The following is a 21,278-nucleotide window of genomic DNA, read 5'->3' on the forward strand; positions in this document are numbered from 1 at the left end:
TGGCACCTTAGAGACTAACCAATTTATTTGAGCATAAGCTTTCGAGAGCTACAGCTCACTTCATTGGAGTCAGTTGCAAACACGGCCTCTAACCTTCACCCACTCCGCAGGGGGAGAGCGACCGCCCCAAAAAGGAGGGCAAGCAGAGGCTGGGCTGGGGAGCTGGGTCTGGCGCCCCGTGCCGAGGATCTCCGAGGGCTGATTGCCAGGGCAGGCGGTCACATGACGCTGCCACGCCACTTTCCCATCGCCAGCTTGCAGCAGCCGCCGCCGCCACTGCTCTCGCCGGAGGGCGGGGAGAGGGGAGCTGGGAACAAACAAAGTTCCAGGCGCAGCAGCAGCTGGGAGCACTCGCAGCCCGGGCGCTGCCTGTCCCGCCACCTCTTGCTCGCTTGCTCGGAGGGAAGCAGGCGCGCGCGGTGAGCGCCAGCCCTGCCCGGAGCCTCAGCGCCGTCCTGTCTCACCTACAAACAAAGGGGAAACCCCGGGGGCCACAGCAGCAGCAGCAGCAGGAGGAGCAGCAGCTTGTACAAAAAGTTGCTGAGAGCCCGTCTGCAAAGGAGGCGGCTGGAGCCGCTTCCTACTGCCGAGGGACGCGGCGAGAGGGCGGAGGAGGCGGTTCGGGGGTGGGAAGGCGAAGCAGGAATTCTTCAGCTGGAACAGCTTTTTTTAAAAATTTTTTTGGTTGTTTTGTTTTGCACCCGCTGCCGCTTGTCCCGGCCCCGGCGGTGGGAAGCCCGGTCGGGCGAAGGGGAGAGGAGCTGCAGCCCGGGGTGCTTCACGCCGAGCCCGAGCTCCCTGTCCCCGGGCGTGGGGTGCAGCGGGGGCTGGGCGCGGCGTGCAGGAGGTGAGTGAGAGAGCGCTAGCCCGGGGGCGGGACGCCGGCGCCTCCGCGAGGAAGGGGATGGGGGTGTTGTGCCCAGCTCCGGAGGGGTCCTGGCCGAGCACTCCCCCTGCGGGACTTGATTCCTCTCTCCCGGCGTGGGGAGCCGACAGCTGCCCAGCCCCGGGTGCGCGGGTGGAGAGAGCCCCCGGCACGAATGGGGGGTGGGGGTGGGGTAACGACAGCCAGACCCTTGGAGGGGAGCCAGGGCTCACACCCTGCGTGTGGGGCCGCGGGCGGCTCGCTCGGAGCTGCAGGTGCCGTTCCCACCCCTCGCAGCGGGGCTGGGGCGCGCGTGGGAAGAGCAATGCCCATAGCATGGTGCCCGCTGCTGGTAACGGCCTGTGGGGTTGGCAGCAGGTCCCGAGGCAGGGCCAGGGCGACGCCTGGACCCAAGGGGGTTTGGCCCCTCGCGGCTCAGGGGCCCTGCGGGCTGTGGCCGCTCTAGCGCCGACCGTGGGGGAAGATACAGCTTGGGACCGTAGGTGTAAAGGTTGCTCCGGGTCACTCGGGGGCGGGGAGGGGGCAGGTGGTCGTGTGCCAGCCGAATCCCACTTGCAGCCCGCATTGTTGTTGCTCCAGTGATCTGACCTCTTGTTTGGTCACTTTCCTCTCCTCCCACCCAATGTGTTACAATTGTTTCTCAGCACATAGCATCTTGAGGCTACTTCTTTCTCTCTTCTCCTCTCGCTCTCTGCAGGTGTCATTTAGATGAAAACACGTTTGTGTGTGTGTGTGTCGGGGGTGGGGAAAGAGATGTGATTTAAGAAGAAAAAATCACGTTCTTCTTTTATGTTATGTGTCTAAACTCCATAGGAGACAAGTAACTGAACCCCCTATATAACTTGGTGAGGAATATTTATATAAAGTTTGGGAACCTATCCAGGCTCTGGGGTAGAGGGCAAACTGCTTCCTTTATAATTTGCACACCAGTAAGGGTTAATCCAGCCCGTCTGAGTTTTTCTGTTTTGTGGAGCGGGACTAGCAAGTGGTGAGGGTAATGTTCTTAATAGTGGTTTGATTAGTGTTGCATTGGAAGAAATGTGGAACTGATTTCCAAATACCTAAGATTTTAAAAGTTAGGTATACAATGTTGATAGTCCAATTATGACAAGCTTCATAATTCTTGATCTTTGCCCCAAAGTCTGTCTTTGATGTCCCAAGTAAATTTAAAGTGTAATGACTTCACTTTCATTTCACTTGTATGTTTTGCACTTCCCAGTAGACTAACATTAAGCAGTTTCCTTGGCTGTGTTTTTTCTTTCTGACTTGTACTCGGAGTAGAAAACAAATTTGAATCTTTGTTTGTTATGTTAAAATGTTCTTTAATTGGAAGAGGAACAGAACTTTTTAATGACCGTGATATTTATAACATTTGATATACACTGAAAACATGTATGAATGTCAAGCATATACCATTGTTCACCTGTATAGAGTTTAATAATAATTTCTGGTTTAATATATGGAATGATCAATTTTTAACTACTTTTTTCCTTCTATATTTTAGGTATTAATGGTAAACCAGTCCTGTACATAGGAACTGTTTTTGGAAGGGTTTAGAGTATACCAGCGAAGAACTTCAAGGCTGTACAAGAATGGCCACGGTTTCAGATCAAGAGGAAGGACCTGGTGGAGGACACAATGAATTCAGTGATATCATTAAGTCCAGATCTGGTAGGTTGCAGAAAAGCAAAATTGTATATCTCTTTCTTTATAGACCATTGATTATGAAAATGCATCACATAATGTGAGACAAACTGTTTAATTGACAAGTTCCTAGTCTCTGTTTGCCAGAAGCTGGGAACTGGCCACTGGGGATGGATCACTTGGTGATTACCTGTTCTGTTCATTCTCTGTGGGGCACCAGGCATTAGCCACTGTCGGAAGATAGAATACTGGGCTAGATGGAGCTTTGGTCTGACCCAGTAGGGCCTGTTCTTAAGTTCCTGCGACTTTTTTTGTCTTTCTGTATGTTTGTGTAGCGTCTAGCACACGGAGGCACTGATTCTAACTGGAGTTTATTGATACAACTGAAATGTGTGTGTGTATGTATAAAAATAATTGGATATCTCTACATTGGTAACCAAATCTTTTTATTTAAGCTCCACCTCCTGCATTATAATTACCTCTGCTTTTGTAAATAAGCATGTGTTTAAATAAGTGCGCTTATGCAACCAAGTTTTGGCGGCTGCTTCTGTGTTTATTTCAAGCTGGGGAGAATGGCTATTACAGGGTTGCAACACTGTAAGGTGCTTTACATGTTTAATAGTACTCTGTAAAAATTAATCTACTTTTTTTGATCTGCTGCTGTTGTCTCACTTTAGCACCACAGGTGTGTCTTGCACCAAAACCATTTGTGTCAAAGAAACCAGTTTCTGGCTAATGTTCTTTTCAGAACTATTTTTAAATGTTCTGCTTATGGGTCCTTTTGTAGTTCCTATCACTTTTGTATGTGAGTGCTTCACAGACATTAATGAAGTTATTCTTAAAATATGTTTATGAAGTAGGGAACTATTATTACCCTGTTCTACAGATTGGTGGCACAGAAAGGTGAAATGACTTGTTTAAGGGCACCCAGGAAATCTTTTTGCAGAACCAAAAACTGAATACGCTCCAATCCCTAATTCAGTGTTTTATCCTAAAGGCTATCTTTTTCTCTCCTAAAGGCAGACGATTTGATATCCACAATGTAACAAACTGGAACTTTTCCAATTATTTATGAATAGTAACAAAATGGCTTCGTAATTACAAAATATATTTGTGTCCTAGTGCAAATGCAGATAGATCAGACTCAAAATTATGTATATGCAATTAGTATAATCAGGTTATTTATCTCCATCTATCTATCAAATTAAGTAGGATATAAATTTGGGACCAGATCCAAAGGCCATTGAAATCAATGGCAATCTTTTAATTGATTTCAGATGTCTTTGCATCAGGCCTTTGGTGAAAACAGCTTAGTTTTAGGAAGCTCCACTTTTTTTTTCTTCGTAGTGCACAAGTTCAGAGTGTAGAAAATTTTTCTTAACTTCTGGAAGTGCAGTTTGTGAAACAATATTTGTGGTTTCATTCAGATATTTTCCAAATTCTGGACTATATTTGACCTGGTTGGAAATGTCTACTATAAGCCAAGGAGTCTGGGTTGGTGAGCACCTGTTTTTTTGTGTGTGTTTTGTGTAGCTCACGAAAGCTTATGCTCAAATAAATTTTTTAGTCTCTACGGTGCCCCAAGTCCTCCTTTTCTTTTAACAAATACTGTAATTTTTGCAGGCATTTTGCGGAATCATTGCTGTATTTCATGAGTCCTCTGTATAAATAGAATGTGCTGTAATTTCCGTTCTGATATGGACCTACACCTATCTACAGTAGGCCTTTTTACTTCTCTCATCTCATAAATTAATTATATATTTAAGATCTGTTTATACTAAAATCAGAAGTGACTTAATTCAACTTTAGCCTAAATGAAAAATGGGATTTTTTTTTTTTTAAATCCTGTTTTCAAAACCCCTAAGGACTAAATTTGGCTCTCAGATATGCAGCATGCATCGCTACACATTTTAAAGTTAATTATTACACTACATAGCTGAGATCTGAACCAGCCCCTCTAACTAAGCCTGTAGGAGTGATTTTTTTTTTTTTAATGAGAGGGACATAATCTATCCAAGTATAGACAGCAACAAAGTAAAGGCTAATTGCCAGGTTTAAAATATATATTTTGCATACTTTTCCCCTCCTCTTACCCACTGAAAAAAGAAAAATGCTAAGTTAAAGCGATATTCATGTTGGCACTTTAATGGGAAAGAACCCAGTGTTCCATTTATCATTTGTATTTTCAGTTTGGGTTGCTGTTCATGATAGAGATACAAATGGTCAAAGTCCAACAAAAATATTACTGTAAAATAATTCACTTCTCATAAAATGCTCCCTAATTATTTGTAACAGCTGACTTCACAAATATATTTTTGGGAGGATATGGGATGGGACAAGATAGAGATTAGAGATGTAAGTATGCATGCACAACTTTTAATTAATAGTGGAAGCAAGAAAACAGCTGCTTGTCAGAATTTTCTTTATAAGTCAATTTAAATTTTCAGAATATTTGTTTAAAATGTCTCATTACTGTAGTGCAGGTTTTTTTTTAATAGGCATTTTAAAAAAGCAGCTACTTTGAGTCCTCTGTGGGAGGGTAATATATAGTGCCACTTATAAGTAGGATTGGCAGAATTCAATCTTTCTATTTTTTATAATTTTGACAAATATCAGTGTGTACTTTAAAGCATTTTTATCAATTTACATTTTCACTGTTGTGGAAAAGCGTTGGGGGAATCACACAATGGGTAAGGGCCAGACAATAATAAATGACCATAGACCCTGAGGTTCAAAAGTTAAACTTTTTTCCAACTTTTCTCCCATTCATTGTTTTTGTTCTTTTTCTAACTAAACAAAGCTGCCAGACAAGATGTTTAAGATGCCTGGATTATTTTAATAATTTAGGGAGCAAAATTTAGCCGTGAAATAGTAACTTGTGTTCAGTGGAATGTCCAGTATTTCAAAAAGGGGGCAGCAAGGAAAGAATGCAGACCAGCAAAAAGTTTTCGCTGCCTGTGAGTGGATAATATAATCCTCAGAAAACAATCAAACTGAGTACATGACCAATCTTTGTAAGATTTGCTGCTTTAATTAGCTGGCTTTGGAAAATTCAGAAGCAGATCGTATGAATGCATAGAAAATTATAGAAATAGCTATTTGAGCTAAAATGGTGTTTACTCATGATAATTTATTAAAATATGTCAGGCCTTACAGATCTGCTAGGATATGTCGCATGCGTAGCAGTGCATTTGTCTTCTGTTATTTCTCAATATTACGGAATTAAAAATGAACTAGAACTTACTTTAAATATACAATTTTAAAGAAAAACTTAGAAAAATAAGTGCACTATACAGTTGGAGGATGGGAAGAATGAATAATCTGTAGAAATACCATATGATATGTATTTGCCATAAAAGTACAAAAAACTAAGTACTAAAAAATAAGATGGAACAATTTAAAAACGTTGTTTACACAAAGAAAAAGAATCCTGGGTTACACAGTTTCATAACCAATTTGCAGGGGGATGGATCTTTTTATATGCCTACCTTTTAAAAATAAAACCTTAGTGTCTGCGAAACTGTATCATAAGAATATTTGGAAAAATATTAACGTTTATAGAAAAGTTTTAGTTCAAGATCTAGTTCTGTCATTCAAAGATTAAATTCACTGTGCATGGGAATTCTTGTACGTTCAGATTGTGAGGGTGGTACATCATATTTTTGGATTAGTAAGACCTACCCAGTACATAAATGGCTTTAAACACATTATTGAATGCATTACCAATACTGTCTTGTTCAGTAAGAAAGCATATTCTAAGACAGTGATACAAAGGCCACAGAAGTGCAAGTCATAAATGCTTGAGAATACCCTAGTTTGTTTGACTAATCATAAACACATTTGGTTTCATTCAGTAACCTTTCTTGTAAAGCATAATACTAAAGAGGAATCTTTTGAGGGTGTGAGGTGTTGTGGTTTTTTTTTTAAAGTATGTCTGATTAGGATTTATTAGTTATAATCAAATTTTGGGAGAGAGTCTACATAGACTAGACAAATATAGGCACATACTCTGATTAGATAGTGTATTAAAGCTGTTTTGCATAATGGATTTTATTTTTTTTAAATCTATTGTATGTTTAGAATAACATATGATTGTGACCAAAACTATATTGAGAAATAACTATTTTAACGCTGGCAACTACATGGAAGCCAACCCAAGGTTTGCAGAAGAACTGTATTTACTGTTAACCTCTCTTCTTAGGGTACATCTACAGTATGAAATTATTTTGAAATTATTCTATTGGAATTTTTGGAAGCAATTTTTATACATTTGGTCTTTGTGTCCCCACTAAGCGCATGAATTGGGCGGCGTGCATCCACAGTACTGAGGCTAGCATCGAATGTCAGAGCGGTGCACTATGGGTAGCTAATCTGCAGTCCCTGCCACCCATTGGAATTCTGGGATAAGCTCCCAGTGCATGATTGGGCAAAAACAGTCTCGTGGGTGTTTCTGGGTGTGTCTCAGTCGCTCCTCCCTCCGTGAAAGCTATGGCAGACCATCATTTCGTGCCTTTTTGGCGTGCAGATGCCATACTGCTTTCAGCAGACGGTGCAGTATGGTGCACCACTGCTCTCCTGCTACTATGAATCCACCTCACATTTCCTCTCGTCTTCCTATGTAATCTCTATAATATCTACTTTCTTTTCCTCGTCAACTGCTTCTGCTGCCAACTCTGCTCAGCCATCGTGAACCGAGCAGCACAGCTTCTGCTGCCAACTCTGCTCTCCCACTCTTGCTGCGCTACTGAGCCTCTCCATGTTGTCTGCCCTGGGCTCCTGCCTCCTTGAAAGCTACCGAAGACAACCATTTCCCACCTCTGTTTGACACTTGTGAACTTGAACAGCACCTCTTCCGCTGCCACTCTGCTCTCATACGTTTCACACCCTTTTTCTAAGATTACCCTGCAGGCACCATAGCGCGGCAAGCATGGAGCCCATTCAGGTCTCCACTGCAGTTTTCACCATTGTAAATACCTCGTGCATTAACCAGCAGTACGTGCAATACTTGCAAAACCAGGTGAGGAAGCGATGACCGTGCGATTACGATACTGATGAGGACAAGGACACAGATGTTCCTAGAAGCACGGCATGTGGTGATTGAGAGATCATGGTGGCGTTGAGCCAGGTTCATGCTGTGGAACGCTGATTCTGGGCCTGGGAAACCAGCACAGACTGGTGGGACCACATAGCGTTGCAGATATGGGATGATTCCCAGTGGCTGCGAAACTTTCATATGCGTAGGGCCACTTTCGTGGAACTTCATGACTTGCTGTCCCCTGCCCTGAAGCACAAAGACACCAAAATGAGAGCAGCCCTCACGGTTGAGAAGCGAGTGGCCATAGCCCTGTGGAAGTGTGCAATGCCCAACAGCTACCGGTCAGTCGCGAATCGGTTTGGAGTGGGCAAATCTACTGTGGGGGCTGCTGTGCTGCAAGTAGCCCATGCAATCATTGACCAGCTGCTATAAAGGGTAGTGACTATGGAAAATGTGCAGACCACTGTGGATGGCGCTAATGTACTGGGGTTCCCTAACTGTGGTGGGGCGATAGGGATATGTGTTCCGTCTATCTTGGCCCTGGCACACTGCTGCGGCCAGTACGTAAACTGCAAGGGGTACTCTTCCATGGTGCTGCAAGCACTGGTGGATCACAAGGGACCTTTCATCGACATCAACGTGGGATGGCTGGGAAAGGTGCATGACACTCGCATCTTCAGGAACTCTGGTCTGTTTGAACAGCTGCAGGAAGGGACTTATTTTCCAGACCATAAAATTACTGTTGGGGATGTTGAAATGCCTATAGTTATCCTCGGGGACCCAGCCTACCCCTTAATGCCATGGCTCATGAAGCTGTACACAGGCACCGTGGACAGTAGTAAGGAGGAACTACAGGTTGAGCAAGTGCAGAATGGTGGTAGAATGTGTGTTTGGATGTTTGAAAGCGCGCTGGCGCAGTTTACTGACTCGGTTAGATCTCAGCACAACCAATATTCCAATTGTAATTGCTGCTTGTTGTATGCTCCACAATATCTGTGAGAGTAAAGGGGAGACATTTATGGTGGGGTGAGAGGTTGAGGCAACTTGCCTGGCGGCCAGTTTTGCACAGCCAGACAACAGAGCCATTAGAAGAGCGTAGCAGGGTGCACTGTGCATCAGAGAAGCTTTGAAAGCCAGTTTCATGACTGGCAGGGTATGGTGTGACAGTTGTTTGTTTCTCTTGAAATTATCCGCTCCGTGTGTGGTAAAAAAAAAAAAAAAAGTCACAATGGTTTAAAAACAGTTCTTTATTATTTCTTGCACAACACATTGAGAGAAATGAGAAATAGACCGGGGAAGCGGGGGGAGATTCGGTTAGGGGGGTTGAGGGGAAGGGAAGGACAAGTCCGGAAACCAAATCAAAATGTAGGATATGTCAGCCTTCTGGTGCTTGTGTAATCCTCTGGGATTGAGTGTGTGGGTCCCCATAGCCTTCTTTCCCACCCCTGTGTTCTTGAACGTCTGGGTGAGGACGCTGTGGAAGTTGGGGAGGAGGGAGGGCAGTTACACAGGGGTTGCAGTGGCAGTCCGTGGTCTTGCTGCCTTTCCTTCATTGGATCCACCATACAGCAGAGCATGTCAGTTTGCTCCCCCATGAGCTTGAGCATAGCATCTTGCCTGCTCTCATTGTGCGCGTCCCTCCTCTCTTTGCGTTCATTGAACGCTTTATGGGACTCCGCAGTTGTTTGCCTCCACACATTCAGCTGGACCCTATCATTGCTGGAGGACTGCATGAGCTCAGCAAACATGTCGTCCTCAGTTCGTTTTTTTCCGCCTTCTAATCTGGACCAGCCTCTGGGACGGAGTAGATAGGGGCGTTGAAACATTTGCACCTGTGGGAGGAGGAAAAGGGAGGGTAGTATTTTAAAAGATACATTTTAGAGAACAAAGAGGACACTTTCTCAGTGCAACAGGCAATTTATAGAATGTGTGCTGGGTACTTTCTGTACAAGGTCCCATTTTGCTTCATACTGAAGTGCCTGCCCCTTTGGTGTGAGTAAGCCATCACGGGCGGCAGGGCAACGGAATTCAGCTTGCAGGCAACCATGGTAAGCCCTAGGGGCATGCGGGGTTCTGCTGCTTCCGCATTCATTTCAATGCTTTCAAACTGCCGCGCCCCCTTTCCCACAGCAAGCAATGCCTGGTGGGCTTGCCATATAAAGAGGGCCTGCGGGCTCTCTGGGATGATTGCTTCACACAACCCCCGCACCCACCGTGTGGCTCTGAGGCTCTGAGCAGGGATGAGCCCTTTAAACTAAACGTGAACAGCCCAGCACAGCTGGGTTTCCCCACACTGCATGGCTCCTATCAGGCTCTCTCTCACCAGAAGTGCCTTCTCCAGGGTCATGGTCCGGGAGCCCGCCTTGTGAGTCGGGGGAGGCTATTGGCTCCAGCGTTAAGAATAGTTCCTGGTTGGGGGGGAAAACACATTCCCCACTTGCCACCTGTGCACTGTCGTCCTCTTCGTCCTCCAATAACTCATCCTCCTCGCTCCGTGCAACTCCCCCGTTGCAGGTGTCTGCAGACAGTGGTGGGGTAGTGGTGTCGTCACCCACTATTATTGCACGCAGCTCACGGTAGAAGCTGTATGTATGGGGCTGTGACCCAGAGCGCCCGTTCGCCTCCTTGGCTTTTTGGTACACTTGCCTGAGCTCCTTGACTTTTGTACGACACTGCTCTGTGCCCCTGGAGTAGCCTCTTTCCGTCATGGCCCTGGAGACTTTAGTGTACGTATTTGCGTGTGTGGGTGGTTTTTTGGAATGTAGTTCTGCTATAACCGATTCATCTCCCCAACATGCAATGACATCCAGTACCTCCTGTTTGGACCATGCTGGCGCTTGTCTGCGAATCCGGGACTGTGTGGTCTCTTGTGATGGTGGACTCTGCATGGTCGCCTGTGCTGATGAGCTCGCCACGGTGACCAAACAGGAAATTAAATTCAAAAGTTCCCGGGGCTTTTACTGCCTACCTGGCTAGTGCATTGGAGTTGACAGTGTTGTCCAGAGCAGTCACAAATGAGCATTCTGGGATAGCTCCCGGAGGCCAGTAACGTCAAATTGCATCCACAGTACCTGTAATCCGGAACTGCAATCTTGATTTTTACCGCTACTCCACTTGCTGAGGTGGAGTACAGAAACTGGATTAAAGAGCCCTGTAAATCGAAAAACTGTTTGGTCGTGTGGACGGAATCAGTTTTATTTTGAATTAACTTGGCTAATTCAAAGAAATAACCATGTACTGTAGAACAGTCCTTAGTGTGCAAATATTAGTTGTGTGGGGTGTGTGTTTGTTTTTTTTCTTGAAAAATGATAGCATATCTGTCAATTGAATGGTTATATTGTGTTTTTAAGTAAAATATTTACCATTTTATAAAGGGTATTCCAGGCATCTGGAGACATTAAATGGGCATAGCTCAAACTTTACATATGTCTGTATTATTCCTTAAAACAAAAATCATTTTAATGGATGTTTTCCATAACACAAACAATTTTTATATGTAATCTAGAATGTAGCTTTTTTTTTTTTTTTAAAAAGATCCTTTTGGAGAAATCTGTGCATTTGTGTTTGGTTTTCAAACAGAAGCTTTCAAGAAGGAAAGCAGGGGATGCTTGCTTTATTGTGTGTGGTGGGTCGGGAACAGTGCTGTAATCAGTGTGGTTTTTTTTTTTTTTAAAGAACAGATTTTTTCTGTGATTAATTATGTAACACTGAGGAAAAACCCGCACTTGAAATCTGTCATGATAGTTTGAACAGTAATGTGTATATAATTAAACAGTAAGACAGACAGGCAAAACATTTCTGGAATATTACTGAGTGCCTCAGGTGCATTTTAAGGTACAAGAGTAGATTGGTAGGAGCTTAATTCTCCTGATCTAGCTTTCATTTTTAATTGTGGTTGACAGGGTCTTGGAAGAACTGATCTAAAAATTGTACTTTTATTTTGAGAGCTCTTTGGTGAGGATCACTTTTGGGAGTTGACGCTGTTGTTTGAAGAGAAGTATGACTGCTTCGTGAGGATATTTAGATGGTCAACGGCTGTTTTGCTAAGAGATCTCCCTGCCCTGGGACATGCTTTGAGAAGGAGACATGTTCATTCCATAGTTCTTGGATGTTGGCCCATAAAACAGTGACTGTTGAATATACTGTGTGCAACACATGTCCTAATTCTGTATCTAGATATCTATCTTTTTTTAAAGTGCAAAAATTGCCAGGTGAAGCAGCTATTGACTGACTGACTGATGTAGAGGAAACCAGCTGGTTATGGTATCACTTTGAGCATTTGCACATATGTACCACTGTAGCAATCAGAAACTTGTTAAACATTAATAAAAGAATTTGAACTAGAAGGGATTGGCCTGAATCCGAAGGTGACTGAAGTCAACAGACTCCCATTGATTTCAAATGGGCTTTGGATGAGGCCTTTTCTCACTGGGGCTTCTGATTGCTTAAATTTTTTTTGGTGGTTTAAATTCAAACTGTGGGTCTATAGCAAATTAATGGGGCCTTGTGAATTTGAAAATCACATCAGAAAATTTTACAGGCATTACTATTTCAGTAACCCCTGAGATTGCTAAAACTTAAGTTAGCAGATGCTTCTCTTTTTTTGTGTACGTATTCACTTTGTGTATAGTTATTTAGCTAGGGAGAAAATGGCTAACTGAAACAGACCTTATAAACATAAACAGGGGAGCAGCAATAGTTTTGTTATTTTAAAGGAATTTTCAAATAGTGCTTGATCAGAAACCTGGAACTTTTTAAAAATTGGTCCGTTAGAGTTGATCAATGTCCCTTAAATGCTGCTGCTACCTTATCTCTACCCCCAAGGACTCCACAAGGCTATTTCTCCCCTTTCAGTACAATATCCGATTGTTGCACAACAAAATTTTTACTGTCGTTCCTCATTTTTAAAAATAGACATTTGAGTCTTGTTATAGGATTGGGTTCTATCAGTGTGTTTTCGGCCAAAATCTCCTTACCCCTTGTCCTTATGCAGAATACTGGATGATTTCCACACTCTACTGTAGACAGGGTGTATTTCAGTTGTTTAGTATATGTATATGAATCTTTCAGGTTGAAAGATACTATATAAATGGTAAAATATTGCATTTAGCCTTTGTTGTATGGAACAACCTGTTTTGGTAGCTGTCATGACCTGTCACTAATATCTCATTATTTTGTTACTCCCCTGTATCAGTCTGTTGTGATTTGCCTTATATTTAGACTGTCCCTTCCCAAAGGAGCTTACAATCTTTTTGTTCTGTGTGTTGTACAGAAATCTGGTTTGATTTCACCTCTCTGAGCAGAATTTCCTACTTCCAAACCTGACTTGATTGCCTGGCTGAAATCAGTGGAAGGGTCGTGGGTACTGGATATCCTGGTCTATGACTGGCATTATGGTAATACAAATAAATAGCGGTCAGTGCATTAACAAATTGCACTCCCATGCAGGAGTGCTGTGATGGAGAGACAAAAACCAAACAAGCTTCACTGTATATTGCACTAGAATTGCAACCACTGAGAAGTTTGAGGTGGGGACAGGGAGGGTCCCTCTTCCTCAAATTCTTAACCTATTTTTGGTTCCCATCAATATAATTGCAGGTCTCATGTATTTTCACATCTCCTTCTGCTTTTAATGGCTACAGTGTCTTTACCACTGTTTTTGCGAGCCGTGAATCTTCATATCTAGCTTCTTTATTTCCTGGAATCGTATAAGTAATAGATTTTAAGCAAACATATTTCCCATATTTATGACAGACCGATTCAAAGGAAAGTGAAAACACAAGTATAGGTAACATGCCTGGACAGACCACTGACATTCTTTGTCAACCCTACCCCCCTAACTAACACACTCTCTTTTGAGGAAGATTTTAGCATTCACAAGTTTGAGAGCAGGGCGGGGATGAGTCTAATCAAATGTGGAAACATATTAATTCTCTCTATCCTACATATAATGTTCTTAAAGATTGTCGTACTGTACTAGTATATACTAAAGCCATTTAGCAAGGCTTAGCTATGTCACTACTGGCATCTTTCATAAAATTACTTACCTTTCCTCTCACTGAAAACTCCTCCTAGTAGAGTAAACACTCTTGATTATACCAGGCACAATGTGTCACACCTCTATGAAAAGGGAAGAGCAAGGCAATGTTTTAAGTAACACTTTTGGTTTTGGAGGACTGGCAAAGAGCCTGGGAAAATTATAATTCAGTGTGTTTGGGGGGTGGGGAACAGAGGGAGAACAAATTGACTGTGACCATCTTTCTATCCTCCAGCTGATACAGATGCTCTGCTGTGAAATATTTGTAGATGTATATATTATGCATGTTCTGAATACGTTATTCTGCCTTCATTGTGATGGAGAGTAACCCTCCCTTGATGGAAATTCAAAAGTCCGAAGAGAGCAGCTGTTCCTCCTCCTGCATACTGAAATGCTCCCAGCTTGGTGTAGGGGAGAGTTGCACTTACTGCAGCTGGCATAAAACAACAATCTAAACTATGACTAAGGTGTGTTGTGTGTAGTGGTTTTTTTTTTTTTTTGGCAGCCAGGGGCTGTGGTTTCCTTTGGTGGACTTACGTTGATGAAAGGATAACTTCATGGTCAGCGCATATCAGGAGTCTGGTTTTCTCTATTAAATTTCTGGAATTAAGAATGGATACACAATGAACTAGCATTTCAGAAAGTGATTATTTTATTCCAAGTGAAGGGAGGGAATTTTAAAAGTAACTGCAAAAGTTACTGGGCAGATAGATAAATAAACCTCTGGGGACTAGAGAGAAAATTGTGTGGAATCATTTCCATTAGCCAAGACCATGGGATTAGTCAAGAAACTGCAGTTTTATAAATTCCAGCAGCTGCCAAATGCAGTGTAGTTGTAGCTGTGTTGGTCCCAGGATATTAAAGAGACGGGTGGGTGAGGTAATATCTTTTACTGGACTAACTTCTGTTGGGGATAGAGAGACGAGCTTTCAGACTTACGCAGAGCTCTTCTTCGGCCCGGGAAACGTACTGTCACAGCTCAATACAAGGCGGAACAGCTGTAGAGGCAGTGGAAACTCTGAATGGAGACAGAATAAAGGAACACTTAAAAAACACTTTGCATACTGTTTTTTAAGGGGAAGGTATAACATGATCTGATGGCTGAAAGTTGAACCTAGACACATTCAGACTCAAAATAAGAGGTCAATTTTTGACAGTGCGAATAATGAACCATTGGAACAATTTATGAAGGGTCAAGGCGGATTCTTCATTACTAACAATTTTTAAATAGAGATTGGCAGTTTTTTGAAAAGATCTGCTCTAGGAATTATTTTGGGGAAGACTAGATCATGATGGTCCCTTCTGGCCTTGGAATCTGTGAATGTGAAAACTGCGATTTGTTTAGGACATGTCTGAGTTATTTTTAAGGGACGGTCAAGAAATCTGATACAGTGATTGGATAAAGTAATGAGAAAATTGACCTGAGGAAGTCATGCATAACTGACTTGGACTTGAGGAAGGCTTATACAGAAGCGTAGCTAATGTTTGGGGGGTGGGGAAGGAAACAAACCAAGCCAAAATGAGGAAATGCCAAACAGATTACGCAAAGCAATAAAGTATGGGGCAGAGGAGAGGGTCAGTTACCTTGTGCATCTGCTGGGCTTGGCAAAATGAGGGGGCTGCTGGGGAGCTGATTACTGTCCCCAGGGGTGCCCCCTCCCCTCCCAGGTTAGAGAAGCTAAGGGGCTCCAGTTGAACTCTGGTCCCTCCTGCAGCACATCTCTCCCCACTCCTGAGATAGAGGCTGCAAAGTAGAAGGTGTCAGAGCCAGTTCTGTGCTTGTGGGGCCTCCCACACGCTGGAGAAGAAGTGTGGATATCCTCAGCTGGCTACGGGCAATTTCTGCTCCCTTTTCCTTGCCTGTGCAATACAGAGGGAACAGAGCAGGTTTGAGAATCTAACTCACTGTACCTAGAAAAGGATATTCCAAAACTGGAAATCATGACAGAAGACTATCTACAGAAAGTGTACTGTAGCTGCAGTTTCCTCTAGTGTCCAGAAATCCTATTAGTGTGAGGTTCAGAGTACTCCTGCACAATATACTCCTCCTTTCTGATTTGGCTGAACAATTTTGAATGTGGGCCTCAGTAGCATAAGAGGAGCTGTTAAGTGAAAGGGCATCGCATAGTCTAGAGTAGTGATGGCATTAAAAAGTATTCACTGTACAGTCTAGAAAAAGCTTTACACCTCTACCCCCTTATTATTTATTATTATTTATTTATTAGGATTTTAAAATATAAATCCTTCCTTAAAAATCCCTTTCAGTTATGCGTACAAAAAAACTTGATAACGTCAAGGCTGCTGATGTGCTGAGATCACTGTTTGTTATGCTGACCAGTATTGTCTCATTGTTTCCTTGTACTCCCCTATCTGTCTGTCCATCTCTTGTCTTATGCTCAGTCTCTGCTCCCAAAACCGTATAGTCTGTCTTTTTTGTTCTGTGTTGTACAGCGCTTGGTACAATGAGGTCCTGGTTCATAACTCTGCTCCAAACCACTACAGTAATATTCTTGCTGACTAACACCTTCATCCCATTTAGCACATTTGCCTGATTTCAGAGGTTCTGCCAACTCCTGTATCTATGACTTCATAGATTGGAGCAGGTGCCGAGCACCTCTGAAAATTAAGCAATATACCTATTGTGCTTTAGGTTTTCTTTCACGTTTGAGAGGGTTGAAATTTGTCTTGTTACCTGAGGAAGAGCTGTGGGAAAACTGCTGATTGGCATGCATATTGTGTTGATAGAATGTGGCATATTTATGCGGACAAAGTAGTGCCTTGTATATTTAAAATTTTTTGGGTACTTGTGAGGGAAAGAAATTGTGACTGAGTAACACATGTGGATTGGTATTTAGGATGTATATAGTTGAAGAAAATATTTTTTCCATGGGCTATTGAGAAGGAACATGTGACAATTTGGTCTAATCACTCAGAAGTTATGGCCTGTGTTGTGCAGGAAGTTAGACTAGGTAGTCTAAGTGGTTCCTTGTGGCCTTAAAAATTTGCTAGTGATACAAAACCTGGTGGAGGTGGAACAAAGTAATTCAGTTAAGAAGGATGTGGAATTGGACAGGCATACATACAGTTAAGGGCAGATGCTGGCTTATGCAGTTAGCTTGGGAGAAATGTGAGGTTTTGAGTCTTGGAACAAAATACTTTGAAAAATTTTCACAATCCATTTAACAAATAGTTTTTGTTAATTTCTCTGTACTGGCTTGTTTTGTTTTAAATCAAATGTATGTGTGGTTCCCTCCTCCTCCTCCACTCCATTTGAAGTGTCAAGGGAGGGAATTAGAAGGAATATGCCCCTCAAATATTATGTCACAAATTACTGAGAAGGAAAAAGTGTTGTCCTGGATAACATTCTAAATATTTTGGATGGTATTTAATAGGAAGAAAATGAAAAGCAAACAGTTTTGGATGCACAAAGGAAAGTACTGCTTAGATGAATTTATTTGAGCAGTTAGAGAAGTGCATATTGGGAGTAGCATGCGCATCTCTGGTCTCTAACAGCTTTTACATAGCTATGTTTTTGTTTAATGTAAAATGAGTCTGGGTGAAATGGTATTTAAATGCCACAACAGGTCCACCCTTTTTCTTAATTTCTTCTGAGACATCTATCTGATATAACCTGGCATTGAGCAACAACTAGGGTTAGCATAAATCACTCACAAAGGGAGCCCCAACTCTGTCTTGACTTTTCAGAAATATGTGCTGTTGCTCTTTTCCTCTCAGGACTCCATGGAAACAGATTTCAGTAGTGGGGGAAGGCCCTTTGCTGGGGAAAAAGCTGTCCTGAAGAGATGGAACTTGCAGTTAACTCTGAAAACTGTCTGGGTTTGTCTGGTGGCTTCTGGGACGGCATTACATGTTCAGATTTCTCCTGCTTTGACTGTTGCACCTGTGCTCAGGAATTTTTATATGGGGCTTACCTATAGTGTCCTTTTAGAGTGTCCCCAACTTGTTTGATTGGGGATTGATAAGTGGTCTCTTCAGGGTTGTATACGTGAACATTTAGGGTACGTCTACAATACATCTTATATTGGCATTATTTGTGTTGCTCAGGGGTGTGAATAAATCACCCCCTCCACCTCCCCTGGCATAAGTTATACTCACATAGCACTGTCCACACTGGCATTTATGCTGTTGGGGGAATAGTTAAATAAACACTCTAGTGTAGCCATGCCTTTAATCCATGGCAAACTGCGGTGTGTCTGCTGAGGACTGTCTGTGTGAACCCTGTGAATACAGTTTGTTAATGTGCTTTGCTCTAGTTTTTATTTCAAGGAGGACTAGATCAAAGCACATTAACAAACTGTTAATGCACGTTAGCAGGGTCAACTTGGACGGTCGGTCCCCGGCAAGCTAGTGTGGGGTAAATTTTCACCCCAACTTTCCAGGAACTAAATACTCATATAGCCTGGTTGTAGCCCATTCAAAGCATTGTAGATTAGTAGCAAAACTTTAAATTTAATCGGTGAATGAATCAGGAGTCACAGAGCACAGGAGTGATGGTATTCTCTCTGGCCTTTGATGCTCAATAAATCAGCTACTGAGTGATGTGAGAGTCTGTCTTCAGCCCTGGATAGAAGGAACTGCAGCTGTCTAGCCTGGTCAGTAATGAAGGCTAGACTATCACAGTGCCAAGGACCTGGTTGGAGAAGAAGGGATGTGCTCTCTGGGCTCATGAAGATAGTAGGAAAATGTTCCATTCTGCTACTGTTTTTGTGTCCAGGAGCAGTGAGGAATCCAGCAGGATGCCAAGACTGCTTAAGTTTCTTCCTCCTGATCAGTGGTTGGGTATCTCATTTGAGGTTAGTGTTCCAGTAAATGCTTCAAAGTTTTTTTTTTTTTTTTTTCTCCTTCCTTTTCTCAAGTTTGCATTATTTTATTAAGATCATTTTGGACGAAAGAATGGCCTGATGCAAGGTAATAAATTTCTTAGAGGCGCCATTTCTAATTCATTCTAACTCCTAAACTAACTAATGGATTCACTTATAAATTCTTAGAAAATTGATTCTGTCCTAAAAAAGAGAGTACTGTAATTTTGGGGAGGATGCACTGTAATCTTGAAAAATAACAGTGGTTGAATCCCTGTTTGAAATGCAAAAGTCAGCTCCACCTTAATTCTAGAATCACAACCAGGGTTTCCATAATTGAGCAGAGGGAAGGGGGAATAAGAGTGCATAATGGCAATTTTTATGATGAACTAGTGTGACAGCAGCTACTAGTGAATTTCTCCCCCCCCCCCACCTGCTCTTCTTTGAAGTCAGTGCATCTTATACAAGTTCAAATGCTTCATTAACTTTCAGCAAGAAAACAGTTGTTTCCTAATTAGCCAGGTACAAATGATTGGGCTATGGGAAAAGAAATTTAGTTTTAAAGAAAACTGTGACCAGCGGCTGCTGTAGATCATTGTGGGTGCCTCCAGCCCTTCTTTGCTACACTTGCATCTACCTTTTCAGAGTTTCTGACTTCCACTGTAGCTGCTAGGCTTGTCTTCTGCTGCTTGGGGTGCCTGGAGTAGGTTCCCTTTCCTCCCATGAAGATGAGCTGTGCTGGTAACAATTGTGAAAGCTGAACAGAATTGGGATCATGGAACATATAGTCTGTCTTGGTCTACGCTTAAAAGTTAGAGCAGTTTTTAAACTAAGGGCTGGGGGAAAGCTGACAGGTGCGGAGGAGCACATGGTTCAGACATCCCGTAGGGGAGGATCTATAAAAAGAGATTCCCTCTGTCCTAATGAGGAGGAGAGGATGAAAGATGATAAAATACAGGTAGGATCTGATGAGAAACAGTAATTGAATGGGGAATGTTTTTTTCATTTGAGATCATGTAATGGCAGGTAGCTAAAAAGTGGCAAGGTTCTCTTGCACACAATACACAGTCAACCTGTGGAACTCCTTGCCAAAGGATGTTGTGAAGGCTAGGAGTATAACAGGGTTCAAAAAAGAACTAGATCCTAAATTCATGGAGGATAGGTCCATCAATAGCTATTAGCCAGGATGGGCAGGGATGGTGTCCCTAGCCTCTGTTTGCCATAAGCTGGGAATGGGTGACAGGGAATGGATCACTTGATGCTTACCTGTTCTGTTCATTCCCTCTCGGGCACCCGGCACTGGCCACTGTTGGAAGACTGGATACGGGACTAGATGGACCTTTGGTCTGACTTGGTCTGACCATTCTTAAGTTAGATCAACATAATTACGGTGCTCAGTAGTGTAAAAATTTGACGCCCCTGAGAACCAAAGTTATGCAGACCTAACGCCTGGACCTACCAACTGCCATTTGGGATGGGGGATTAACTACAGCAATGAAAAATCCTCCTGTTGCCGTAGGAAACATCGATGTTACGGATGCGACAGCAGCACAGATGTGGTGTCGTAGCTGTGCTGCTGTAGTGCCCATAGTATAAACACAGCCTCTTTTAGTTCCCCGCCCGCCCCCGCTTCCCTCTCCAGCTGCTCAAGTGTCATAACTGCTGCTGAGATTTACTCTTGTTCACATAGAGTAAAGGTTGGAAAACTAGTTACATTTATAGTCTGTTTCTTATTACATGTGATTTTTCTTTTCTATCCTCCTTGCTCCTAATAAGAAGGTTGGGATCCCTCAAGATCCTATCCAGTATTCTTTTTATTCCCCTCTATCCTCTCCAAAGTCTCATACTCTGTGTGTGTGTGTTTATATATATAAAAAAAGAAGTGGTGGTTTTTCCTTGGAGCTGAGGTGGGCTAGACATGTCTCCCTTTGGAGACCAGTCATTAGTTAGCTAGAGGAGGCCACTTCATAGTTGAGTGAAATCTCTTTTATTCCCCTAGGTTCAATACAGTGCCTGCCATGTCTACTTTCTTATGACCTGAGGAGGAGAACTGAACTCTGATGTCCCTCCCAACTTCCGTTGCACATGGCAGTGCCTTCCCCTTCACAAGAATGCTGGACAGGCCTCTCACACATCTTTATACCGTCTTTTTTTTTTCTTTTCTTTTCTTTTTCTTTCAGAGGGAGGATGAGGGTGTGGACACAATTAAAGCTAAGAACAGCTAAGCTTCAGACTTTGTTTGCCTGGATCAACAGTTGAGAAATGTGCTTATTTAGTCATGAAATATTAAAGGAAATGGGTTTAGAAGTTTGGAAGCATAATGTTAATGAATTCCATGTGAACTGTAGGTTTCTTTTTTCTTTTTTTAAACTGCCCCATGACCTATCTTTCTAGATCTTTTGTGAGCAAAGATTTCTCAGTAGTTCTTTGACCTCTTTTCTCCCAATAATTTGAGAGAAAGGGTTTTATGTTAATATATTCTTATCACTGCTTTTATCAGTAGGCAGAGTTATATAGTTACCACTTTATATAGGGCAATAATACGAAACAAGGATACTAATGTGGATTTTCATCCCCATAAAGAAGACACAAGGATGAGATCTGTTCTTTGCTTTCTTTGACTTGAAAAATTTGCAGCTAATGAAATATCCCAAATGGCTTCCACTTCAACCATCCAGTCAAAACCAGTCAGTTCTTGAATAAATGTATGACACGGTTGTGCATGACTGGACCCTGTAGCAGCTCCATGCCAATGAGTTCCAGAATCGTAAAGAATGAATATGTTGATTAAAACAAATACTGGTGTTTTTATCAAAGGAGATAATGTAAAGAGTAGGGGAAGTGTCACTTGCCATG

General features: G+C 42.7%; 1 protein-coding gene across 1 annotated transcript in view; it reads left to right on the plus strand.

The window, feature by feature from the left end:
• The first annotated feature begins 302 nt into the window (after positions 1-302).
• The window catches only part of UTRN (utrophin), a 587,274-nt gene continuing 566,298 nt past the window's right edge, over positions 303-21,278 (plus strand). The window contains exons 1-2 of the mRNA XM_073337527.2: positions 303-847; positions 2,391-2,557. Coding sequence (XP_073193628.2) covers positions 2,479-2,557 — 79 coding nt within the window. The 5' untranslated portion in view covers positions 303-847; positions 2,391-2,478. The remainder of the gene's footprint in view (positions 848-2,390; positions 2,558-21,278) is intronic.

The sequence above is a fragment of the Lepidochelys kempii genome, chromosome 3 (genome assembly GCF_965140285.1).
Source record: "Lepidochelys kempii isolate rLepKem1 chromosome 3, rLepKem1.hap1, whole genome shotgun sequence".
Taxonomy (NCBI): Eukaryota; Metazoa; Chordata; order Testudines; family Cheloniidae; genus Lepidochelys; species Lepidochelys kempii.